Source organism: Rhinolophus sinicus, chromosome 18 (genome assembly GCF_057876585.1).
Source record: "Rhinolophus sinicus isolate RSI-liver-muscle chromosome 18, RSI-T2T, whole genome shotgun sequence".
NCBI classification, from domain to species: domain Eukaryota; kingdom Metazoa; phylum Chordata; class Mammalia; order Chiroptera; family Rhinolophidae; genus Rhinolophus; species Rhinolophus sinicus.
The window spans coordinates 80,537,892-80,565,621 of record NC_142518.1 but is presented as its reverse complement, the minus strand read 5'-3'; the positions used below and the strand labels follow the sequence as shown (position 1 = coordinate 80,565,621).

The 27,730-nt window shown below is 40.7% G+C and overlaps 1 protein-coding gene across 2 annotated transcripts in view; it reads right to left on the bottom strand.

Moving 5' to 3' along the window:
• Positions 1–27,309, bottom strand: part of WDR44 (WD repeat domain 44) — a 90,686-nt gene extending 63,377 nt beyond the window's left edge. Inside the window, exon 1 of one of the 2 annotated variants that reach the window (XM_019719134.3) lies at positions 26,827–27,309. In XM_019719134.3, coding sequence (XP_019574693.2) covers positions 26,827–26,903 — 77 coding nt within the window. In that variant the 5' untranslated portion in view covers positions 26,904–27,309. The remainder of the gene's footprint in view (positions 1–26,826) is intronic. The other variant, XM_019719135.3, reaches the window with a different exon arrangement.
• Positions 27,310–27,730: the final 421 nt, after the last annotated feature.

Here is a 27,730-nt window from a genome sequence, read left to right as displayed (position 1 = left end):
TCACAGACCATTCTAGATACAATAATTCCAAAAAGTAACTTTTCATCAATTATTTTCACATATCCCTGCCACATTTTTTTTTCAAATAGGAACAGTTTAATATCTACTACAAAGCATAAAGGAGAGTCACACCCTTAAAGTCGCTTATTATATTTTAGGGTTAGGCAGTAAGAAACACTTTTAAATGATTATTATTAATACGCCATTCCTAATTTCCTTTTGTAAAATACAATGATCACAGATGACACAACTTTGTATTGAACGGCACCTTCAAGATTATCTAATCACACAGCCTCTTTTTACAGCTAAAGAAACTGAGGTGCTGAGAGATTAAGTGATTTTTCCCTGAAGTCATATATTTAGGGACAGAACCAAGAAAAGCATCGAGTCCTACCTACTACCATGCTCTTCACATGCCAAACTGAGTAATCCATATTTGGTAGAGGAATCCTTGAGCTCTAATCAAAACTTGTGATAAAAAATTACTTTTGCCATTTAACAGAAAATCAACTCCTTTATTCAACAAACATTTAAGGAATACCTACTATGTACCAGGAACTAGAGATAAGAAGATGAATAAGACACAATTCTAATTTAGGGGGTTTTTAAGGCTTGTTTAAAACGCAAAAAAGGCAGCTGTATAAAATAGTGCCCGCCACTTAATTGCAGTGCCTGGACAATATAATTTCATGGTAAGAAAGGACAATTTCCATAAATGAAAAACTTTATATCCCCAATTATTTGGCTTCTCTGGCAAACCTATACTGCTATGTAACAAAATCCTGTTTATCCAGCGGTGACTAGGACCAAGGGTATACTGATTTAAAAAAAAAAAATTCCACACAAAGGCTGTCTAAAATAATACAAGTGCAATCAAAACAACAATAAAAACAAACCTTGAAGGGGCTCAAATTTCCATGGGGCACATATTCTAAATGCCAATCAGGTAAAAAAAATATCACCTGCCATAGAGGCATAGCGGTAAAAGGAAATAAGATTTAAAAAACGTTAAGCCCCACATGAGGTAGAAAACGGAAGAAAAAAAAAATTCTGCCTTCCCCATGACCGTCACTGTAAGAAATCTGACCAGGTATTTTAGATGTCTACCCAAACAAACAAACAAACAAACAAACAAAACAAAAAACAGAATAGGGAACCACGTTTATTTTTTGTATGTGACTGGTTTCATAAAGCGCACTTTCTGTTGATTCACAGGATCTAAGTGATGGACTAATTGTTGACACACATAGGAAATATTACAGATTGGTTCTGGTGGGGCTTTACACATAGCTGTGTACAAAGTATAAAGAGTAACTTATTACTTCCTTTTGAGAGACAAGAGGACACAGTGAAAAGGCCATGGGTTTTCAAGTAGATGAACTTTGGTTGAATGTTGTTTCTACCATTTACCTTATGTGTGATCATGATCAGATTACTTTCTCCAGGCCTCAATCTCCTCCTCTGTAAAAGGAGGAGTGCACAGGCCTGCTACAAGGATTCAGTGAGACAGCACATGGAGCACACATAATAAATAGGTAGTTGTTTCTTCAGCAGCTTTGAATTGTTCCACTGAAACTCACAAATGATGAACTTCACTATGTTTCTCCAAGGCACTTTGGCAGTGTCAGCAGTGGGGCGCCCAAGACCAATTTCTGGAACACAGAAAAGATACCCTAAAGCCTATCGAGCTCCAGCCCACTTAACAAGGAACATGAAAAATGCCAAATTCTATTGAGCTGGTGATTAACATGGGATCCTGCTTGCATTTTTGGTGATGTCATTAAACAAAAAAACTAATAACAAAAGATACTCCTGTTTGAAACACTTTAAATGTTAGAGTTGTAAAGGTCTTGGTAGGTAGTAAAACATTTCAGACTACCATAGCTTCTTCCAGTCTAAATAAGCCTACAATTGTCTTTAACAGGGGAGTCTGTGAGAACCGATTCTTTCGTCACATATTTTTGATCCATTTATAGAACATCAACATCTAGTAAAAAGCAAAAGCATTTCTCTAATTTGCAAAGTTGGCTAAAATGATTTGTTATCATGTGTCAAGATGAGAAAAAAAACAATGCATTTCACAGTAGGGAACAGTAAATCGTTATTTAGTATTCCCACAGGAAGCACTCCTAGTAACGGTCATGGCCATCAAGCAGGTGTCAAAAACTGCTAAGACTTGACTTGTTTTAACTTCTTTAGTTGTCACAACTTTCCTATGAGATAGTGATGCTACCTTCCCTATTTTACACAACACAACTGAGGCCTGGGTCAGATGAGGTCATGTAAGTTGTACTGCTAGAATTTGACCCCAGGCAGGCTGACTCTAGGGCCCATTCTCTCAACTTCGTTGCAATATTGCCTCTTTTCAGGGTAAGGTCTTAAAAGATGACGGATATTAAAATATTCCAAGTAGTGCTATGAATGAGCACAAAAGTAAAGGCAATTAACGGTGCTTCTTGGATTGAACCAAACTGAGTAAGTCAAAGGCTCTGAATCCTGAACTCAGAGGCTCTGAATACAATTAACACCTAATTGACTTGGCAGTGCTAGGCAATAAAATAATGAAATGTTCCATAAATAAAATTTCCGGAGAGATGAAACTTCTCTTTGAGTGTCAAACTTCTGAAAGTAGTATTTTATTTTTTTTTGAATTTCAAATTTCAAAAGCAGCCTGTAAATAAGTACATCATAGGCTAAAACCTTGTTGTTTCAGTAATCTCTTCCTTGAAAATACCTTCTTAAAGGCTATACAATTGTCCCTTTCTCACTGTCTCAGAAAATTATCAAGTTCAAATACTACACTATATTTTAATACTCTAATGCCCTCCAGGAACCCTGAGGTGCAGGGGATGTATTTGCCTTCACACTAGAGGACCCTAGACTATATGCTAGGAATGCCTGTTTCGCAGGTTTGTATCTCCTTCCTCTATTTAAGTGGTCACTTCTTAAAAATGGCCATGTGACTGCCTTTAAAAGCTTTCCTCCCCCCCACTTCTAATTTTTGCTTCTGATCTGCATTGAGATGGGAAATCAGGTTTTTAAAAATGGAACTGTGTACTAAAGGAAGAATCCAGAGATTCTGAGTAAGGGTATCCCCATGAGAATTTTTGTACATGACTTTATTTTGGACTTTGGGGCACTTTTGTTTTATTGTTCAGAGGATGTTTTAAGTAATTATTTCTTATTTACAGCTGTATCAAAGAATTGTCAGTACCAAAGAAGTAGCCGCCAGATAAGTGAGGTGTCACTAATTTTCAGTGTCCCTAGCCAACCACTCAACTATTCTGTTAATCAGACTCTAACTTCAAAGTAGAGATAACATTATACTATTTCAGAGTGATTATCATCCTAAAGAAAACAGCTACAGACACACACGGCATAAGGAAGTTTCTGCCAATGAGGACCTGCATATAGGATAGAAGTCCTGTAAGATTGTAACTGGAGCTGAAAATGTCCTATTGTAAAGTCCTACTCAGCACAGCACATCACTCCCCATTTGTGGTGATGCTGCTTGCTGTAAGCAAACCCGCAGCACTGCCAGGCCTATAAAAGTATAGTATGTACAATTATGTACAGTACATAATACTCGATAATAAAATAACTGTTACTGGTTTATTTATTATTTAGTATACTTTTTATCGTTGTTTTAGTGTACTCTTTCTACTTATGAAAAAAAGTTTGCTGTAAAACAGTATGCTGTGTTATGCTCGCAGCAGCCTCTTACACCCAGTATTTACTGCATCTCTTGGTTGCATCATGTTCTCGTGTTTGATATAATCTCATGTTGTTTTGTACAGTGACGTGCTATATAGGCTTGAACCACATAGCCTAGGTGTGCAGTAGGCTATTCCATCTAGTTGTGTGTAGGTGCATTCTATGATATTCCCACAATGACAAAATCGCTTAAAAATACATGTCTCAGAACACATCCCTGTCCTTAAGTGGCACAGGACTATGTTCATATTCGAGTTTGGGAACAGGAGAAATAGGGAACTGGAGGTCAAGAAAACTAAGTCCTACTCTTGGCTTTCCAACCAACTAGCTGCGAAACCTGTAAGCAAGGGTTTTAGAGTTCCTGTAATTTTAGGAAATTTTAAGACTCTTGATCAGTTTGGGAGTGAAGATATTTATACCATGATTAATGATCTAAATTTTACACTGTCTGATTTTCTTAAATTCAAGAAAACATATATTATAGAGAATATGGACATAATCTAACACACACACACACACACACACACACACACACACACACACGGAAATACCTCCAGTAATACCTCAACACATCTACTTAACTAGAAAAATATTCTTTCAAAATTTTATGTAGATACTAAACTGAGCATATTAGATTCCTCCTTTTTACAGGCTGAGTAATTTTTTCATGAAAAAGTCCAAATGCCTACATAACATAACTTTTATTACACCCCACACAAGTGAGGAATCTTGAAGGAAACTCTGAAGTAACAGGTAGACATATTTAAGTATAGGTGGTATTCATGACTTTAAATAAAACCTAACAAACCAAAATGAGAACTTCAAAAGTCCATTTTTCATTTCAAAACAATTTATCATAGGGTATTTTTTTAAAACAAATATTTTTGATGCATTTAAATATCTGATAAATAAAACGCTTAATTTAAACAATAAATGTGTTTATTACAAAGTTGAAGATATTTTTAACTTTAAAGGCCTAAACTTCTTTGATTACATAATAACATAAAAAACTTCCAACATATTAATACTAAACTTTTGATTTTCCAGCAGTTTTGGAAATTGAAGACAATGTCTATCAATGGTACTATTAAATTTAAACATGAAAAAGAAGCAATTTCTGAAACAGCTTCAAAATAAAATCTGCTTTAAACAAGTATTATTTTTTTAAAAAACCCAAATGGTTTACAGATCAAATACTAAGATTATTTTTATTGTGGCTTCCACATAGATTTTGAACATAAAAGCAATTTTCAGATTAGTATTTCAGCAACTTTCAATACAAATAGACTGTTTTAATTCATTATACCCTGTTTTCTATAAGAAAGTTATTTTCATCCACTCACTATGTTGAGTTTATACTAACAAAGATCATGTTTGAATATAAAATAATGTGTGACAGATGCTTTCTCCAGTCCTTATCTATTTAGCATTTTAAATTACAGGAGTTTTCCTTTTGCAGCTAGGGTATTTATGTTCGTTCAATACCAAGGCATTTTAATGTCTGCCTAAACTTTGACCTGATCCAGTGATAACCTTCAGATACCTGAGGCAAAATTTCATCAGAATAATAAGGTCATTACTCCCAAAGGTAAGTGCTCAGTCACTGGGATTTGAATCTAACGACAATAACTGCAACTTACCCAAAAGTTGTCCACCAAGTTTCTATAGGAAGCAAAATGTCAAATCCTTTATACACTTTGACATAATGCTTCAATCAATACAATTTCAGTGAAAGGTACAAGTATGCAAGCAACACAACACTTTATTAGCTCTCTTAGCTCAACTTTGGAACTTGCTAAACCCGACTCTCTAATTTTGTAATGTTGAGAACAGTATTCATTTACTTTATGGAAACAAAATCAATCCAACAGAAAATGCATAGGAATAGGCTATTTTTAAGAGATTTGGATGCAACCTAACAACTTTTCTGTGAAAGGTGTTTGAAGTGAGTATACTACCTGTTGATGTTACTAGTGTTCAAGATTCGGTAATTATTTTCAAAATCCTAAAAGGATTTAAAATAAAATGTCAGCAGGGAAAAATGATTTTTTTTCAGTGTTTGAAGGAAGCTTAAGAATCATTTAGAACAACTATCTCATTTCACATGTGAAGAAAATGAGGCCAAGAAAGATCACATTAATCCATTAACATTTACCTACGGCTTATCATGTATCAGCACAGTGCTAGGTAGGCGCTGGGTGTAAAGTAGTGAACACAGCAGACATGATCCCTGACCTCCAAAAGCTCATGCTAAGACTAAAGGCCTAATTAGAATTAGGACCCAAGTCCCTTTGTTGATTCCAACAACCCAAGCATCCTGTAGATTTACCCTAGTAATTATAATATCCCTTCATCGGTTTACATGGGTAGGTAGCCAGTCAAGTGAAACTGGCCATTTATTAAAGCCTTGATTATCTAGAAGTACCACCACAAATTTCCCAGGAAGGCTTGGGAGTCCCAGACACTGACTGGGCAACTTGACTTGACATCCATCTGGAAGTACCGTGTTTCCCTGAAAATAAGACCTAGCTGTACCATCAGCTCTAATGTGTCTTTTGGAGCAAAAATTAATATAAGACCCGGTCTTATTTTAATATAGGACCGGGTCTTATATAACGTAACACCAGGTCTTATATAAGACCAGATCTTATATTAATTTTTGCTCCAAAAGACGCATTAGAACTAATGGTCCAGCTAGGTCTTATTTTCAGGAAAACATGCTAGAAGGGCTGTAAGTTTAGCTACACAGTAAAAGAACACGAGCTGGAATCAGGAGATCTGAGTATTTTAGTCCTTAATCTTCCAATAACAATTATATGACCACAAAAAATATTATGGGGTATTTTCCCAACTTTTAATTAAGGCTATTTCAAACATATACAAAATTAGAATATTATGAACCCACATGTACAACATATTGACCATGTTTGATAATGGTCAATTTCAATACCCCTCCCTTCACTCCCCTGCCAGATCATTTTGAAGCAAATCTCTGAAATTATTTCATTTTTATCCAAAAAATTTCAGTATGTATCTAAAAAAGATTTCTCTTTAAGACATAACCACAGTACTATTATCAAATTTAACAGTTCCTTATTATACACAGTCAACATTTCCCAGATTGTCTCAATTTTCTTTTTTTTACAATTGGTTCATTTCAATCAATATCCAAATAAGGTCCATACAGGTTGACATGTCTCTTTAAATCAGTAGGTTCCTCTTGATCTTTTATTTCTTGCAGTGCATGTGTGAAGGAACTAGGTTGTTCATCCCGAAGATTTTTAGGCCAGTGAAACTATCCTGTATGACACTATAATGACGGATACATGTCATTATATCTTTGTCCAAATCTATAGGATGTACAACACCAAGAGTGAACCCTACAGGCTTTGTGTGACTATGATGTGCCAATGTAGGTTCATCAAGTGTAACAAATGTACCCTCTGGTGGGGATGTTGATAGTGGGGGAGGCAGTATATGGGAAATTTCTGTACCTGCCTCTCAATTTTGCTGTGAACCTAAAAACTGCTCTAAAAAAAATCTTAAACAGACAAAAGAAACTAGATTGTTCATCCTGTAAAATTCCTCATGATCTGAATTTTGTTGATTGCATCTCCATGGTGACATGTTTTAAGAAGTATTTTAAATGAAAACTCACAAGATTAGAGGGATGGAATGGACACATATACAAGAAAAACTGCAAAAACCTCCCGGAACAGTATCAGAAAGACTGGTCTCAAAATGTGCTGTGATTTTTTAAAAAATACTAGAGACAAAGCTTTTCTTTATTTTAATTTATTTTCAGAACAAGAAAAAGAAAGTGTAGGTCTGCTCATATGTGGGTAAATAGTATAATGTAAAAGACTGCCTCAATTCTTTTCCTTTCAATTAAGATTACTGACAGTCAAACCAGACAGGGAAAAACAAAGTGTAAGAATAAGGAAATTGAATCCCAAAGCATTCAAGGAGATAAAAATACCTAGCTAATCTAAATGAGTTCAGTTCTCCTGTCCCACACAAATTATATCCCAGCATACTCTGAGAATTTAGAGCTCAATCCCTATCAAAAACCTTTGAAGAATAAGGGAGGATGGAAGAGCATTAAGTAAAATACTCTAATAGTCAACACAAGGAAATCAGGTAGATGCTACAAACTATAAACAGATTTGCTTGCTATCAACCCAAGCAAAGTTCTTAAGTACATTATTAAATGGTTTAAGGGCCCTAGCCATATGGGGAAAGATACTCATTAAGAGTCAGTAAGCGTTCACAGAAAACAAATCATGCAAGATTAACCTAATTTACTTTTTCTATAGGGTTACTGGCCTAAAATACAAAGAGACTACTGTACACACAAAAAAAAATCTGGATTTAAGCACTAAATTTTATAATTCTCTCATAATGAGAGAATTATAGACAAGAGATGTAGACTAGAATATACTTAGGTGGGTATGTAATAGGTGTAACATTATCCAAGGTGTGCTGATTAACAAATCAATGGAAAACCATTAAGGAAATATCAAATATTTCCTCTTGTGCTCTATCCTATTTGATGTTCTTTAGAATGTCTTGAATGAGAACACCGATGGAATAGCTATCGAATTTGCAGGTGACACAAAAGATGGAATAGGGAACACAAAAAGTTGCAATAGGGACAAGGCTGGCAGGATCCAAAATATTTCAACAGGTTAGAACAATGGGCCAAACCCTAACAGAATGCACTGAAGTAGGATAAGTGTAGAATGCATGATTGGGGAGATATGACTTAACAGCAAATCGTGTGCAAACATTTAGGTATTTTTGTTGCTTGCTCAGAATAATAAAGCCTGTGATATGGCTGCTCAGAGAGCTAGTGTGATCTTGGGCTGAATTAACAGAACTATTAAGTCCAGGGCAAAGGGAGTGGTACATTCTATTCTACTTCTCACTGATAAGAGCACTCTTAAGAATACTGTGTACCATTGGGATACCACATTTAAAAGGAACACTGATAAAATAGAACATACCCGAAAGAGAGAAACCAGTTTGGTGAATGTTCTAGAAGCTCAGTAGACTATATAACAAACTAAGGATGGTGAACATGGAGAAGAAAAGTTAGAAATGAATGCCTCAACCTTTGAATTTTTGATTTTTTCGGAAAGTATAGGCAGTGAAATTTTGCATATAGGCTAATTTTCTTACTGAAGTCTATGTTTTAACTTTTAAACTGTTATTCTGTACTTAATATGTACAAAAGAGTACATGTAGCGTATACATGTAACTATAAAGCATAATAAATAAAGTGAACCTTGGCTCATCATGTCACCTGAGAATAAGAATAGCATCAAAAGCAGTGCAGCTACTGTGTGCTGTATTCCACCTGCTACCTTTCTTTTAGAGGGAACCACTAGCCGAGATTTAACTTCCTGTTCCCTTACCTTCTCATTTTTAAAATGCAATGTATCCCTAAATAATATACTGTTAAGTTTTGCTATTTCTGAGCTTTGTTTTCACTGATGTACTTCCAAATAAAAAAGTGTTGGACTCTACAATCAACATTGCACTCAAAAATCTTGGTATTTCTGTCAGACAAAAGGCTACCCGTGGCACTGCACACTCTAGCTGTATCTAAGTCTCATAACTGTGCCCATAACCACCAGTCTCCTTCTGCTTCTCCCCCACCTAGTGTTGCCAGATCTAGCAACTACAAATACAGGCTTGCCCAGTTAAATTCCAATTTCAGATAAATAAATAAATTTTCAGCACGTGTATCTGCAATTGGAATTGAACTGGGAGTCCTGTATTTTATCTGGCAACTCTACTCCAGCCTCAAGTTAATTAGGTGGACAATTCATCCTATGATCTGTTAGTGTGTGATAAAGGGACAAAGTTGGAAAAGTTGCATGACCAATGTTATAGTACAAATATTCATCTAAGTATTCAATAACATTCACTGACTGGGAAAAAATTTTGTACATGTGTGAATTCAGTCAAAGATTTTCCAGATAGTGTATTAAGTGCATATGCCCAAATGCAAATACTGGTATATATGCTATTATGTCATTTCTCAAAAACACTCAGTGAAGAGTAGAAAGGTGTATTAACAGCTTCATTATTTTGGCTTATCTTGTCCCCCACAAAAAAAAAAAAAAGAGAAAAAAAAAAAGAAAGCAGGATGGCTACTTTAACAAACTGACAAAATCTCTAGGTACATAAACTGACTTATAACCACTATAACCACTATTTAGGAAGATATTTATATCACTTTAAAAATTACCCTCAGTTAACATGTTCAAAATGAGATTAACCTATATAGGTCAAATAAACATCAACAGCCAACTTTCTAGATAAATACCAATTAAAATTATGTTGTCATTAAAAAGGGATTCAGCTACTATATATACAAAGTCATTTTAGGACACTCTTCACTTTACGAAAAGGATATTAGAAATACTTCAGATACATTACTTATTTATCAGTCAAAAATCTTATAAGCTTGTAATATGAAATAGAATTTGCTTCTTAATTATCTCAATACATAATCTCAACATCGTCCCACAACCTTAACTGAAGCACTAATAGCTCCTAGATTTGAATGTCAATCAATACAAGTGTGTACTAAGAACCCATATAGATTAGATTCCCTAAATAGAAGCAAGTTGCATTGTCTTGCCTGGCTTATTGCAAAACCCATGATTTGAAATCAGGTATTGACATGGCAGTAAGAGTCTAACTTGGCTTTTCAGAACTTCAGCAAGTGATTTCTCTCCAGGCAATCATTAGATCACCTTTTCCAATTTTAAACTCAAATCTTTATCACTCATGTTTTAGGTCATCAGGACTTTGAAATCATGGTGTTAAGTGTTTTAGTCAACTTTTAAAAAGAACACTGAATTTCTGTGGTTTCAAAGAGCTAAATCCTATCTCTAGTTTCTCACCCCTTAGGTATATAGACAGATCCTTCTGCCTTGTGGGCTTGGTGTTTCTTTACCTCTTACCTCTGGGTTATCTGAAAAACATACAAGCAAACACACTTGTAAGCCTTCTGAAAATAGGGAGGAAGGAGTATGCAGACTAAACCTTTGACACCTGCTTCATAGCTAACTAAACAACCAGGAACTCAAAACCCACCTCCTAAAGTACGCAAATAAAACGAGTGATCTCACACTTAACATTCCCATCTCCAGATTTCTCATTATACTGGGTGCAAAGAGTATACAAAAAGAACTGGGCTACACAGAGGAAAATGGACTGACAAAGTCTTTTGCTGTCAGTAAGAAGACTCCCCCCCGTTTTAGGCTCTACTGAAATAAGGTGGTTGGTTCTGAAGAAACTGCCTGTCAGGTTGCAAAATTCCTAATAGTCTTCTAAAGAGGAAAAAAGGAGCAATGGCATGAAAGGAGGGAATACAGAGTGAGTCAGCTAGAATAAAGCTGGTGGCTGGGGGAAACATTTTTCTCATAGGAAGGTGACTACAAAGGGCTTAACAGAGAATTACCCTCTAGCCTAATTTTGTTTTTATCCCCCTCTTCTTTTTGCCTTTGCCATCAGGAAATATTATATAAAAGTAACATGAGCTTAAGCAGCATAAACTGAATCAGGCAGTGTAAAGAACAGCTTGCCTGTACCAAGAAGGTACTGAGATTCCGAGGTCCTTGAGGTGAACAGGATATGAGCATAGATAAGGCCTTAGTAGTCATTAAAGAAAGCAGGTAATTAAAGGGTTTTGCTTTCTGAAGCCCAGCAAACTGAAATAGGAAGATCTGATGGCAAACTAAAACCAACACAAAAGTGCTAAATCTAAATTAGGAATCAGAAGGGATGTGGTGCTCAGAAAACACTGACATGAAGATTGGCGTGGGCTGCTGTGTGCCGCCAGCGAGAGCTGCTGTGAGTGGCCAACCCACCACCGGGGACCAACTGCCTCAGCCAGGGGCGGAGCACAAGGCTCACAATACCAGCATGGGCCAGGGAGCTGTGTCCTACACAACTAGACTGAGAAACAATGGCTTGAACTGGAGTGGAGTGGTGGGAGGAAGAAGGGGGGGGAAGTAAATGCCAATAACTTCTAAGGTCACACCATATAAAAATTAGAGCTCTAAAGAACCTGTCACAACCCCCATTCTTAAAAAATTTAAATAAATCAATTTCATTATCAGTGAACTGATTAGTCTTCAGATTTTGAGATTCTTTGCTTTTCTCCTTCAGGGTTCACTGCTCCTTACTAAAGATGGGCAGAAGAAGAAAAATCAAACCAAATGACTAATTTTGTTTTTTAAATAAAAAACAAATTACTGTTATTTGATAAAAGGGTTGATGGAAAAGGTAGTTGTAAGCCAATGATTGAACTGGGGTTTTGGTATATCTGGTAGCTTTTAATTATTCATGTTTTCCCTCAATATCATGAATAATAGAAAACTGAACATATTTCAGTAAGGTTTAATATTAAGCACTTTGTTTTATAAATTTCATTTATACGCTTTATGTATTTGAATTTCTACTTCTGTAATCTTTAATATGTCTGTAATGAAATATGTATTAAAGACTTGATATTCTAGAAAAATCTCAAATTACCTAGAATGCTTACCTACATAAAATATTCTGTAGGCCCACTTTATTATTTATTATAAAAAAGATTACTCAATTTTATTTACAACTTAAACAGCAATTACTGATAATGTGATTTTTCTAATTACCTACCTAGTATGAAGGCATTTTCCCCATTAATTTGACAGCCAATAGAATTTTGATTAGGTGGAAAATATTAATAACTACCATATGCATTCATTGTCATGGCTAGAAAACACCTTTGAGGAGAAGGAAAAAAACGAAAGGAACATTGTGTTTCCAATTAGTGGCTCACAGCCAAAATATGAATCAGTTTTACCAAAAAGAAAAAAAAAACCCAGGAAAAACCAAACAGTGTGGCCTAACTGAATAACCGACAACAATCTACAAAACAATTGTAGAAAAAAAAAATTGAAATCAAGACTTTTTCATGAGGAACAGAAGCCCAAATCGACAGTGGCTCACATCTTGAGGGGTTTTCCCTTAGGAACAAAGAACATACCCTTTGAAATGCAGTTAGTAGTGCCTGGAATTCAAACTCTTCCAGTAGCAAGGTCATTTTCTGACCTAGCTACCGTACCATAATCAATTCCATCATAGTTTTAAGAAGAGAATAAAAAAATACTGCTTTTATTATTTCAAACAGTAAATTATACATTCCTAAATGGCAGAAGAGTTAACCTCATCATTCTAGTAGTTGACATTTAAAATATAACATCACCAATGTTTATAGCTTAGAAAAGTATAGGGAAGACTCTGATGTTTTACATCTTCACTCAAAATCATCATTTAATTATCACAAATTAGTGAAGTTCCACTTTTGTTGGCTGTCTGTTATCCACCCTGAGCTAAGTTTTCTTGTTTGTAAAATTAGGATAATAATTGTCCTACCTATCTCACAGAAACTGTCCTTCTATCTCATAGAACTGCAGAATAATCAGAAGAGATAAGGTGAATAAAAGTTCTTTGAAAACTAATGCCCGGTATTAGTTGAAAGTATGGCATTATATAATTCGTTTATGTAATAACATGTAGGACTATAATATTTCTTTTTTATTGTGAATACTTGTATCCCTGGGGGAAAAGCTGATAACAAGGAATTGATACGACTGCAGGATAACTGGCAACATCTCCCAAGGCTTCACTGTTAACATTTAATATTTACTGAGTACAGGATGTCCCCAAGTTGCAAAGGTTCCATAAATATAAATCTAAACTACTATCCTTGCCTCAGCCCATTGCCATTTCCTCCCTCTTCACTCTTATAGGAAGTGTGTGTATGTGTGTGTGTGTGTGTGTGTGTGTGTGTAGTTGAGGGGTGGGATTTGAGAAAAACAGGAAGCTCCAAAGTAGAAGAAATTGTGCCGAGAAGTGAAACACCATAGAGTATACCTGCCTACAAACCATCCCTATCACCACTTAACTCTTTCATCACTTGTATACATCAACTGTGGACATCTCTCTATCCTGGGAAATAAAGTAAAGGTCAAAAGTCAACAGCCAAGAGCAGTGACTGGGACAAAATCAGGATAGTAAAGTTCACTTAAAGGAAAAAAGACTGATCTCAGTCGTCATTAACCTCTAAAGTCAATCCAATAAAGATATCAATTACAAAATACTGGCAAACCTACTTTCACTCAAAAAGGTACTAGTTTTATCAAGCTACCTATTCATTCTGCTCACCTGTCTTTCACTGACCCAATAACCTAAACCCCACCTGTGATGCTAACCAAGCCCACTTACTAATCCATTCACTACATTCAATGTAAAGAATCTTTCCCTTTGTCATGCAGGGTGTCATGCAGGGTCTCTAGTCCTGCTCCCCACAGAAGAACGCAGGATATGGCGAGGCCAAAAAGGAACACCCACGGAGCCATAGGTAGCGTAGTCACACCACTATAGTCTCACTGGCAGCTGGGTTGGAGACACAGGAGGCAGGAGGCACACTATCCGCAACCTGCAGTCCACTTCTCTGCCAACCAACCCCACTTGCTAACTGCAATCCGTCGTGCTAACTGCAATCCGCTCTTGCTAGCTCAGCCACCATCTTCTTGCTAGCCCCCATTTTCTGCTTGCGTAGCCACGGCAGTTATATTAGTGGCCAATGGCTCACTGGTTACAGCTGACGGCCAACTAGCCACAGCTGATGGACATCCAATCACAGTTGATGGCCATTTACTACCTGAGCCAGCACCTTTCCACGTGAGGGTGAGAGCCTGGAAACTGCACTCCTGCCTCTGTTCCCACACCTTTACTCCTTCCCAAAGACCCTCCCATTATATTTCATCCATCACTGTCCCTTATCAGTTGAAAAGGATAATAATTAATGCTAGAAAATCTTTGTATTAATAACATTGGGTAAGCTAGGAAGGAGAAAGCAGGGGGTGAATGGGGTGGAAATGAGGCTGGGCAAAATGGTCAGACCACCAGCCATGTCAATTTCACATGGTGTGGGGACAGAACCCCAAAAAGCAGTTTCCAGGCTCTCAGCCTCACATAGACAGGTGCTGGCTCAGGTAGTAAATGGCCATCAACTGTGATTGCATGGCCATCAGCTGTGGCTAGTTGGCCGTCAGCTGTAACCAGTGAGCCAATGGCCACTAATACAACTGCCATGGCTATGCTAGCAGAGAAAAGAATGGGGGCTAGCAAGAAGATGGCGGCTGGGCTGGCAAGCGTGGAAGGCGGTTTGCGGACAGTGTGGATCCAGCCTCCAGTGAGAGTATAGTGCCGCCAGAGAGAATATAGTGGTATGACTCCTCCATCTATGGCTCCGTGGGTGTTCCTTTTTGGCCTCACTATATCCTGCGTTATGTGGGGAGCGGGACCAGAGACCCCGCCGGGTCCCCTGCACGACAAATGGCGCAGCGAGCAGGGTCCCCCGCACGACAAATGGCGCAGCGAGCAGGGTCTCCCACACGACACATGGGTAAACGTACTTTAAAATAGAGCTTTTAAAAACAGATACAAATTGTTAATACTACTGCTACCGTGTGTCATGTGGGTACCGTGCTGGAACAACAGCGACTCACAGTCAAGGAGCTTACATGTTCGCGATGGCGGCCAGTCAAGACACAAAAGCAAACATCCGCCACTTCCAATACATGGTGGTAAGTTCCCAAACAGTCAAGTGGTCCATTAAATTAGGGATGGAAGGCAATTCCCCATAGTCCATAGCCATTTGCCAGGGCTGTCCTGGGGGTGAGGGACGACCTTGACCTCACTCTCAGCTCCCACAGAGGACTCAGCAAGCGTTTCTTCCTGGGACTATAAGTACTGCATCTGGGCCACCTCAGCAAGCACTTCCCCGCCCACAGGGCCGCAATGACCTTAGCTTTCTCCGGCCTCTGCTGGTTGGGGAACTGTAGGCGTCTTTCCACCCCTCCACGGGGGTCCAGCTCTCCAGCAGCTGCTCCTCCTAGTCTTCCTGAGACTGAGTGTTCATAAGCATAAACTGCTCCACTGCCCTTTGGAGAGCTTTGGCCAGCACCGTACCCTGCACCCTGTGCCATGTGTCATGCGGGGTGTCACGCGGGGTCTCTGATCCCACTGTCCACAGAAGAACGCAGGACATTGTGAGACCAAAAAGGAACACCCACGGAGCCACAGATAGGGGAGTCGTACCACTATATTCTCGCTGGGGGAATCTGCCTCTCTGCAATTCGCAATCCACAATCCGCCCTTGCTAGTCCCCATGTGCTGCTAGTGTAGCCACAGCAGTTATATTAGTGGCCAATGGCTCACTGGTTACAGCTGACAGCCAAGGAGCCACAGCTGATGGCCATCCAATCACAGTTGATGGCCATTTGCTACCCGAGTTTGCACCTTTCCACGTGAGGGTGACAGCCTGGAAACTGCACTCCTGGCTCTATCCCCACACCATGTTTCCCCGAAAATAAGACCTAGCCAGACAATCAGCTCTAATGCGACTTTTGGAGCAAAAATTAATATAAGACCCGGTCTTATTTTACTATAAGACCCGGTCTTATGTAATATAATATGGATATAATATAATACCCGGTGTTATATTAATTTTTGCTCCAAAAGACTCATTGAGCAGATTGTTCGGCTAGGTCTTATTTTCAGGGAAACACAGTAATAACCAGAAAGATGAATTGCTCAGTCTCCCAATTTAAACAAAGACTTTCAGGAACAAAGTTAAAAGAGGACTATGGATATTAATTAAGTCCATCCATGGCAAGTCTTTCCAATTCAAGAGTAGTGCCAGAAAGAACACTCCCACCTCTTCTCTTGAGCCTATTTAATAATAACCAGGATGCCTGCTTCTGAGAAAGTGGGTTTGAATAAAACTCTACATTCTCTTTATTGGTTCTCTAGAAAGCTTGACCTGTGGTTCATAAGAATGCCCATGGTTCAATGAGTTTGTACTAAGAGAGTCTATTACAATTAGTAGTAGTGGTCAAGTAGGTCTCACACACGTATGGCGTGCTCTGTACAGGCTGCCAACCAGGAAATATTGTTAAAGTTCCAAAACTTTTATGTTTCACCCTTGGCCTTTCTTTAAAAAAAAAAAAGTTATTCTTCTCGCCCCTTCTTTTCAAAAATTTTAAGGATTAGGGCCCCATGGAAAAAGTAAAACTTTTTCTACTTTTAAGTCTATTTGTGCAATTAAAATTAAGTTCTGCTTGGGGGATTATCCGAATTTAACCACAGTTTTGAATAGGATACACTAGTCTTAAAATGATACCCTTCAAATCACGATTTCAATAAAAATTTAAGCCAGGAAGATTTAATTTAATCATTTCACAAATTTACCAGCTTACTACATAATCTTCTAATTCAGAACGATAAACACTTTTTGAAAAGTACACACAATACCTTAAGAATAAAATTCTACTTTGATTTTTAAAAAGACATTACTTATATTGTTATGTATGAAAATGGCTACCAATATCCACTAAATCATTAAGATTAACCACCTCCATCAGTTAACCAAGAGATTCATTATGCATATTTAGAAGTTATTACTGTACTATACAATATTAAGCATGAGCACCAAAATCAAATACTAATACGAACAGTAACATGTAAATTAACAGAAATCTTACCATTTGCAACAACATGGATGGACCTAGAGAACATTATGTTAAGTGAAATAAGTCAGACAGAGAAAGACAAATACCATATGATCTCACTTATATGCGGAATCTAAATAAAAGAATAAGTGAATGAACTAATCAGAGAGACAGTTTTGGAAACATGGAGGACAAACTGAGGGTTGCTAGAGGGGCGTGGGGGTGGGGATAAGGGGAAGGTGAGAGGTTTAGAAAATAGTCGGTAACCACAAGATGGTCATGGGGGTTTGAAAATTAATTTGGGGAACGTACAGAGGGATAGTGGATGGGGGGAGGGGGGTTCACACAGTGTGAGGGATATAAATGATAAACGTCTAAGTGTCATGCCGGACGGCCTGCGGGGTCTCTGCTTCCACTCCCCATACAAGAACGCAGGATATGGTGAGGCCAAAAAGGAACACACAAGGAGCCATAGATAGGGGAGTCATACTTAGTATATTCTCGCCGGCGGCACTATACTCTCACTGGAGGCTGGATCCACACTGTCCGCAACCAGCCATCCTAACTGCAATCCGCGCTTGCCAGCCCAGCCACCATCTTCTTGCTAGCCCCCATTTTCTTCTCTTCTCTCTTCCTCTCCTCCTAGCACAGCCACAGCAGTTATATTGTGGCCAATGGCTCACTGGTTACAGCTGACGGCCAACTAGCCACAGCTGATGGCCATGCAATCACAATTGGCCATTTACTACCTGAGCCAACACCTTTCTATGTGAGGCCGAGAGCCTGGAAACTACTCTCTGGGGCTCCGCCCCCACACTCCACCCCTACAGGCTCTCGCCTCACAATCTACGCGACAAGCGTCTTCCGCGAGGGGACCTGTGCGAGGAGCCTGGGGGTGAATGCAATATCCTGGACACAGCCAGGCTCTCTGGGCACAGCCAGGGTTTCTCAGGGCACCACCAGTACTCCTGGGCACTGCCAGACTTCCTGGACTTCTTAGGGTACCACCTGTCTTCCCGGACACAGCCAGGGTTTCTCAGGGCACCACCAGTACTCCTGGGCACTGCCAGACTTCCTGGACTTCTTAGGGTACCACCTGTCTTCCCGGACACAGCCAGGGTTTCTCAGGGCACCACCAGTACTCCTGGGCACTGCCAGACTTCCTGGACTTCTTAGGGTACCACCTGTCTTCCCGGACACAGCCAGGGTTTCTCAGGGAACCACCAGTACTCCTGGGCACAGCCAGACTTCCTGGACTTCTTAGGGTACCACCTGTCTTCCCGGACACAGCCAGGGTTTCTCAGGGCACCACCAGTACTCCTGGGCACAGCCAGACTTCCTGGACTTCTTAGGGTACCACCTGTCTTCCCGGGCACAGCTAGGATTTCTCAGGGCACTGCCACTCTCTGTGGGCACAGCCACACTTCCTGGACTCAGCCAGGGCTTTCAGGGCACTGCCACAGCCACACTTCCTGGACACAGCCAGGGCTCTCAGGGCACTGCCACTCTCTGTGGGCACAGCCACACTTCCTGGACACAGCCAGGGCTCTCAGGGCACTGCCACTCTCTCTGGGATACAGCCCGACTTCCTGGGCACAGCCAGGGTATCTTCAGGGCTCAGCCAGACTTCCTGGACTCAGCCAGGGCTCTCAGGGCACTGCCACTCTCTCTGGGAACAGCCCGACTTCCTGGGCACAGCCAGGGTATCTTCAGGGCTCAGCCAGACTTCCTGGACTCAGCCAGGGCTCTCAGGGCACTGCCACTCTCTCTGTGCCTCTCAGGGTACCCTGCTGGAACAACAGCGACTCACAATCAAGGTGCTTACATATTCTCAATGGCAGCCAGTCAAGACACAAAAGCAAATATCCCCCAGTTCCACTAACAACAGTTCCCAAACAAACAGTCAAGCGGTCCATTAAATTAGGGATGGAAGGCAATTCCCCATAGTCCATAGTCATTCACCAGGGCTGTCCTGGGGGTGAGGGACGACCTTGACCTCACCCTCATCTCCCACGGAGGACTCAGCAAGCGTTACCTCCTGGGACTATAAGTCCTGCATCCGGGCTGCCTGAGCAGGAACTTCCCCGGCCCACAGGGCCGCAACGACCTTCGCTTTCTCCGGCCTGTGCTGGTTGGGGAACCGTCCACATCTTTCCACCTCTCCACAGGGCTCCATCTCTCCAGCAGCTGCATGGCTTTTCCTGTGCTGGTGGGAGAACCGTCCACGTCCTCCCACCCCTCCACGGCGGTCCAGCTCTCCGGCAGCTGCTCCTCCTGGTCTTCCTCAGACTGGGTGTTCATACGCACAAACTGCTCCACCGTCCTTTGGAGAGCTTTGGCCGGCACCATACCCTGCTCGCTGCGCCATTTGTCATGCCGGACGGCCTGCGGGGTCTCTGCTTCCACTCCCCATACAAGAACGCAGGATATGGTGAGGCCAAAAAGGAACACACAAGGAGCCATAGATAGGGGAGTCATACTTAGTATATTCTCGCCGGCGGCACTATACTCTCACTGGAGGCTGGATCCACACTGTCCGCAACCAGCCATCCTAACTGCAATCCGCGCTTGCCAGCCCAGCCACCATCTTCTTGCTAGCCCCCATTTTCTTCTCTTCTCTCTTCCTCTCCTCCTAGCACAGCCACAGCAGTTATATTGTGGCCAATGGCTCACTGGTTACAGCTGACGGCCAACTAGCCACAGCTGATGGCCATGCAATCACAATTGGCCATTTACTACCTGAGCCAACACCTTTCTATGTGAGGCCGAGAGCCTGGAAACTACTCTCTGGGGCTCCGCCCCCACACTAAGTTTTGTTTTGTCTTGTGCACTTGAAACTAATAATAAAAAAACAGTTTATATAGCCTACTTCTTCCATATTTTTATTTTCATCAAGACATGTAAACATGTATAATTTAAAACTATTTTAATAATATGAATTCTGGAGTTTTTAAGAACTAAAAAGATATATTGTCAAGTAAATAGAAAGACTTATAATAAAGACCCATACAACTACTGTCTTAACTTTTTTTCCTGTTTATTCAAAGGCTGCAAAAGAAAGATAATAACCTTTCCTATTAAATTTCTAAACAGTTTTCTCAAATTAGAATGAATTAATCTGAAGGCCAAACATTCTTTCTACAACCTACAGAAATCATTTTTGTTGGAAACCAGATTATTTATTTGGTAGTTGCTGATGAATCAAGGTGCTTTTAAGTCATTTCAGCTAGTTTGTGATGATAGTCTAAAATCACACCTGCAAATATATTTCTTAAATGGTCACTTGTGATCTTGAAATTTATTCTCACTGATATAACAAAGGGGTGGCCATTGAATGCCACAGATGCAATGCATTCAATCTTCAAGACAATGACTAACAATGCAACTCAGAAAATCAGTATGAGGAAATTGTTTCCTAAATATGTTCTTGTTCAATTCTGTATGTTTAAAATGTTTGAAGACAAAAAGGTTTTGTGGACTTAAAACCAATTGACCCTGATGGAATGTCAAACTAAACTGCCAGGCAGCTGCAGCTGGTAATAAAATGCTAACATAAGACCTGACGAGTTTTAGCAGAACCTGATTATATGGCAATCCTCCTATCTGAGAGAAGACAAAAGAGCTAGAATAGAAGAATAACTGACAGGCTGGTTGCTATAGTAACCAAAAATAAATTTGTATACTGACTGGGGAAAACCACTGGCATTTCCATCAGGTATGAGGCCCACATTATGTCTTACATGCTTATTCCTCAATTTTGAATCATTAGATGACAGACTAATACAAAGACTACTCAGTTTGCAATAAGGGAATAAATACAGTTCTGCTCTGAAGAGTAAGGAAAACACCCAATTAAAGGTTTAGCTGGTTAGCAGAGTAACATTTGACAGCTAGAGGGGAACACACCTTGTGAAAGTTTGTAGAAATCAGCTTAGCTCTGGGTAGAAAACAAAAATGTAGGTTAATTATCAATTCAGGTTAAATATCAGGAGGACATCATAAAGCACCTACATTTTTTTATTGGCACTTTAAATTTTTTTGGAGGTATTTCTTATGGACTAATCTCTTACAGAAAGGGTTATTTAATATACACTGTGCACACATATATCTAAAACAATACTAAATGGTGTGATTGTCTTATCTCAGCTATCCGTAACCTGGGAAGCAGCTTTCCCACCTGCTCTTTACATGGGCTGCTAAGGCTACCTTCATCGCCTCCACTTCCATCACCTCCAGCCCCATCACCCCGCCTTTCTTCCACCTGCACCACCCCATAAGTAATTAGCATAATTGCAGGCAGAGTAGGAGGAAACAAACAGCCCCATCAAGGGGCTTCCCAGGCAAATTCACCTGACTTTGTCAAAGTTAAAACAATGAACTGAAGAGAACACATGGATTGCTGTGTAATGTACAGGTTATAAAATAAATCTCAAATACCAACAATTAGAAATTGTTTTTTTTTTTGTTCTGTAGGACCATCACTGAATTGTCAACATCCTAAAACAAACAAAGTTTTTAACATTTTAAAAATCAAATTTTATCTACCCTATTTTATGCAGTTTATCCCAACAGAATAAAATTTTCAATTTACAGCAGTTTGTACAGATTCAAGTTGAGCCCCCAAATTGCCATACTACTGAGACTGTCCTACCTCCAGAAGTCACCAATTGACATTTGCAGAGCACTAAATTTAGAAGTTGAACTAACTAATTAATATGTAGGCTCCCCCCTTTAATACGATACACAGGTGTGATAACACAGCATTTACAAATATTAACATATTTCAATCAATTCGCAAAGCCACCAGCAACCAAATATAATCAATGATTATATTAAGGTTAGTGCAAAAGTAATAGCACTTTTTGCAATTACTTTTAACCTTTTAAACCACAGTTACTTTTGCGCCAACCTAATATAATCTATGATTAAATGCCAACCCATGAACAGCCATTTTAAGGAATATTTCCTCAAGTAACCCATATCACACAAATATTTTTATTGAATGTTGTATCAATTTTCAATTCAGAGAGAAATGTTTCTGATGCCTAAGTAAAGTGAAAAGTTGGGTTTATAACAAAGGCAGCTATGCGACTTCTTGTTTTTGAGACCAACCAACTCTTCAAGACAGTTTGATTTCAGTTCTCATGATTTATAAATCAAGATTTCATCAGCTTGTTGGCTCAGTTGGTTAGAGTGCAGTGCTCATAATACCAGTGTCGCAGGTTCAATTCCCACATGGGCCGGGAAGCTGCACTCTCCACAACTAGATTGAAAACAACGACTTGACTTAGATCTGATGGATCCTGGAAAAACACACTGTTCCCCAATATTCCCCAACAAAAAAAGAAAAAAGATTTCTCCATTACTCCAATCTAGAATGATAGACTGCAGTTGACACTAACTAGACTCTTAAAATAAAATAAAATAAACCACTGTTCTTAGATCAGCTATTCTGCAACCACCTTTCATCCTGACTTGGGAGAAAATTAGTGGGCAAAAGTTAGGATCCTCAACAGTTAATGTCCTGACAGCAAGCCACTGTAAAAACAGAACAATGGTGTGGGGGCAGAGCCCCAGAAAGAAGTTTCCAGGCTCTCGGCCTCACATAGACAGGTGCTGGCTCAGGTAGTAAATGGCCATCAACTGTGATGGGATGGCCATCAGCTGTGGCTAGTTGGCCGTCAGCTGTAACCAGTGAGCCATTGGCCACTAATGTAACTGCTGTGGCTACGCTAGCAGAGGAGAGAGGAGAGAAGAATGGGGGCTAGCAAGAAGATGGCGGCTGGGCTGGCAAGTGTGGATGGCAGTTTGCGGACAGTGTGGATCCAGCCTCCAGTGAGAGTATAGTGCCGCCAGAGAGAATATAGTGGTATGACTCCCCTACCTATGGCTCCGTGGGTGTTCCTTTTTGGCCTCACCATATCCTGCGTTCTTGTATGGGGAGCGGGAGCAGAGACCCCGCAGGCCTCCCTGCATGACAAATGGTATATAGAAGTAGACCATCTTGAGAGCCCCACTAACAGGGTAAGTGCCAGAAACCTAGAATAGGGATACCTAGCAATACTTTCCCTCCCTCCACAGACAAGGCAGCATGGTCTAAATGAGCAATCAGGAGACTGGGGTTCTAGTTCCCAGTCTGCCACTAACCAGCAATGTGTCACTTCCCCTCTCTAAGCCTAGGTTTCTTTCAGTTAAATGGGAGGTCTGGGCTAAATGATCTCCTGTCCCTTCCTACTCGAAAAATGTTACCATTCTATCCTTCCTTCCAACACCTCAAAAATATTTTGTTAACCATGAAAAAAACTTTTTAAATAAAGAATGCTCAAAAAGTTACATTTATTTTTATAACATGTTCTCAGTGCCTGTGGGGACAGAGCCAGGAGTGCAGTTTCCAGGCACTCGGCCTCAAGTGGAAAGGTGCTGGCTCAGGTAGTAAATGGCCATCAACTGTGATTGGATGGCCATCAGCTGTGGCTAGTTGGCCGTCAGCTGTAACCAGTGAGCCATTGGCCACTAATATAACTGCTGTGGCTACACTAGCAGAAAAATTGGGGCTACCAAGAAGATGGTGACTGAGCTAGCAAGAGCAGATTGCAGTTAGCAAGTGAGGTTGGTTGACAGAGAAGCAGACGGCAGGTTGCGGATAGTGTGCCTCCTGCCTCCTGTGTCTCCAACCCAGCCGCCAGCGAGACTATAGTGCTATGGCTCCCCTATCTATGGCTCCGTGGGTGTTCCTTTTTGGCCTAGCCACATCCTGCGTTCTTATGTGGGGAGCGGGAGCTGAGACCCCACAGGCCGCCTTGCACGACAGTGCCAGAGTTTAGTATGTGTATGCATAATCAACAAATTAGCAGGAGCATTCACCTCATGTATAATTTACCCAGTAAATATTTAATTTGACATCTACGGGTATTGAAAAATGTACCTAATACCATCGTTTGTTAAAATTAAAAAAAAAATCACGGAAAGATTTGCCAAGAACAAAAGCTTATCAATAAAAGCACACTAGTAAACCTCAATATAATGACAGACTATTAGAGTTGGAAGGGTTCTCAGAATGTAATCTCTTCAATTTAAAGATGAGGAAATGAAATGATTCATAGTCCAGGGCTTTTTTCTACTATACCACACTTCCTCCTCCCTTTCCTGCTTTATCAAAAGACAGCATGGTAGCAGAAAGAATGCTAGAATGTAAAATTGATCTGGATTCTAGTCCTAACTCTGTTATTAATTTGCTGTGCCACCTTGGACAAGTCACTTTCCCTCTCTGGGCAATACACATTCCTGAAAGAGGAAGTGGGAATTTCTAGCGAAGAGAACTGAAAAGTCTGGGCTGCTGGTTTTAAATAGATGCATCAGTTCAATTCAGCAAGTTGTTCCTAAAGCATTTTACACCAGAATCTCTTGCAGGATATCTTCTATGCACACGTACACACACACACACACACACACACACACACACACACACACACACAGTGGGGCTGCTATAATATATTAGAAAAAAAATAGTTAAGTAGAAATCTGAAGAACTGGTTTCAAATCCCAGCTCTGTCACTTACATGCATTGTCTCCTAGGCCAATTCATTAACCTCTTAGAGTCTAACGTTCCTCATATGTAAAAACAGATAATAATGAAACCTGACCTAAAATATCAATCAAAATAAAGCAATATAAATGTGGTGTACATTGCAAAAAAAATATTTGGGCAGGTTAGAGTTAAAATTAGAACACTGGGTCCTAAGAGCCGTTTTTTTACTTCTCACCTAGTATCAAAGGATCAAAGAACTTGAGAAGCTATATTGTCCTATGAGGGAAGAACTGACTATCAATTCTATCAAAATGACTCATTTGGTTTAGATAAGTTAAAAAGCCCCAAGTTCTGCATACTTCCTCCCAAAGTAAGCACTGTGTGAAATTCAAATTGCTAATTCCAAGAAAGGAAGGAAAAGGGAATGAAAATTTGCATTCTTTCTCTGTGCCAGGTGCTGGACTAGGCAATTTACACACGTCCTGATGTAGCTGTCCTTCAAAATGAAATTTGTTTTATTCATTGGAAAGGAACACTATTCACATAGTTCTAAATTGATTATAATCATATATGTCGATTGTTATTCCCTCCTCCACCTACAGATACAAAAGTACTAAAGGATTAGGTCTCTCATTTAACCTGAACTGACAGTTCATTACTTTGAGGGGGAAACCACAAAAACAAAATTTAATTTCAAGGGACTCCAACGTATTCGGAAATCCAAATGTATTTTCTATTCTCTACCATCTAGCTATGAACTTGTTTCAGACATTGAATTTGAAGGAGACTCAGGGCCATCTCAAGATTGGCCATTGCCACCCCAAAATCCCATAAAGGTTGGTGGAAACACACATCAGCGATCTAACAATGTACATATCTCTCTGATTTTGTTTCTATAACATTTTTGGTATATACATATTGTTTTAGAAAGACTTCTAGACTGCATGGCTATCTTTATTTGTATCAAAGGAGATATTTCTTCCAAAGGGTAAGCTTGAAAATTGACGGCAGTTGATTCATGGAACTGTACTAGTGGCTTACATTAACACACAAATTTTACCAAGTTCTTACACTATTTAAATATATACTTCACTGCCTCTAGTTCCACACAAGTCTGTAGATGAGTTCGGCGAAATCGCTATAAACATTATTCCAACTTTGAAAAGTGGAAGAGTGGGTAAGTAGAAGTCCTAGTCAAGCGAAGCATTCCAACTACTGTACTTCCTACTCAGAATCTCCCATATTAATCACCACTAAAACATCTTGCAGAATTAGATAAAGAGCACAAAGCTGTGGCTCTCCTTCCAACCACCCGATTACTCAGCACTTGTTTGTATCTGTGTAGTCGGTTTGTGTACATTTTTGTCCGGCTACCCTTTTAAGACCGCATTCTCCCTAATGGTAAAGGACCTTGTGTTCGATTTCCTTTGCCTCACGGGAAGGTTCTACTTTAATAAAACACTGTTGATCTAAAGTACATCAGCTAGAGGACTTTCCTAAGTAAACACCCAACCCTTTCCGCCGCTGCTTTTCTTTCCATGCAATGAAAAGACGGCGGCAAATCGGGAGTTACAGGTACCTCTAAAACGAATAGGTAAGTTAGCAGCAAACCAAAGAAACGGGGGGAAATGTATTTTCTCCTGTTACTGCTCCTTTAATCTGTGGTCCCCAAGGCCAAAACGGATGTTTGAAAGGTTAGCTCTGAATCCCAAAAACACAAATCGTCGGCTCTCAGGCACGTCAGCTGTCCGACCTCGCAGAAAGCTGGACAAGATGAGAAAGGGGTTCCGAGAGAGCCACTGGGGCTGTTCAGTAGCAAAAGGAATGAGTTTGCCAGAGGTGGGCGATCCCCCAGCCCCCCAACTCACTCTGAAGTGCCCGAGTGGAGACTGAAAGGAGCAACGGTGGCGGACACAATCGGGACCTGGGAGGGGAAGCGGTGGAAGGCACAGGGGAAGCCGAGGGACCGCGACGCCAGGCTTCTGGGCCATAGCTACTTACCCTACAGGGTAGACGCCCCCTAGGTGCACATCTTCAGGGGCATCAAAGAATTCCTCGGTGTCGCTTTCCGACGCCATTTATAGGACACACCCGCGGGTGAGGGGGCCGATGCCGCCTGGGAGGGTGACTCTCGTCTCCTCCTCGTCGTCCTCCACCCCCGCGAGACCAGGGGGAGGTGGGCCCCGCGCGAGGATGAGGAGGGAACAGATGATCTGGAGTGAGGAGCCGGTTAGGGGCACGGGGGTTCCGTCAGCTGCCAGGCTGCAGGAATGACCAGCAAAGCGGCCGCCTAATGAGGCGGCGCAGGGTCTAAGGACTGTTGCTGCCACCTCTCCCGGCGATAGGGGTAGAAGCAGCGGGAGAGAAGAGGCGGTGGCTCTCCTCGGTGGGGGAGGGCGGGCGGGCCGACGAGGCAGCTACAGTTTCTCCCGCAGCAGCAAATTACAGCAGCTGTGAGAGCTAGTTGCCCGCAAAAATACGGACGCACACCTAACCTCGCGAGATTTCGGGGGGGGGGGGGTCTGGTGAAGCGTGGGCGGGGCGAAGAGGAGGTGGGGGCGGCTCCAGAGAGGCAGCACTCGGATTTCTTCGGCCCGAGAAGCGTATCAAACTGCGCAAGCGCGTTGAGGGTGTTCAGTGAAGGCCGGAAGTAGCGGAGAAGGGTGGGGATGAGGCTTCTGAAGGAAGGAGTCTGGAACCTGCTGAGTAGCGGCGCGGTACCCCGGCTCTGAGGGAGCGCGCACGAGTAGGTGGGGGTTCACTGGAGCGTCTTACCTGCCAACTCTGCAGTTCCTAAGAGAGGCATTTTCAGAGGGGTGATTTTGAGTCTTCTGTTTTTCTTAAGAGGAAATGCTGTCGGGAAACGTTGGCATTGGGGTTTGCTTTAAGATCGTCTTAATTTAAC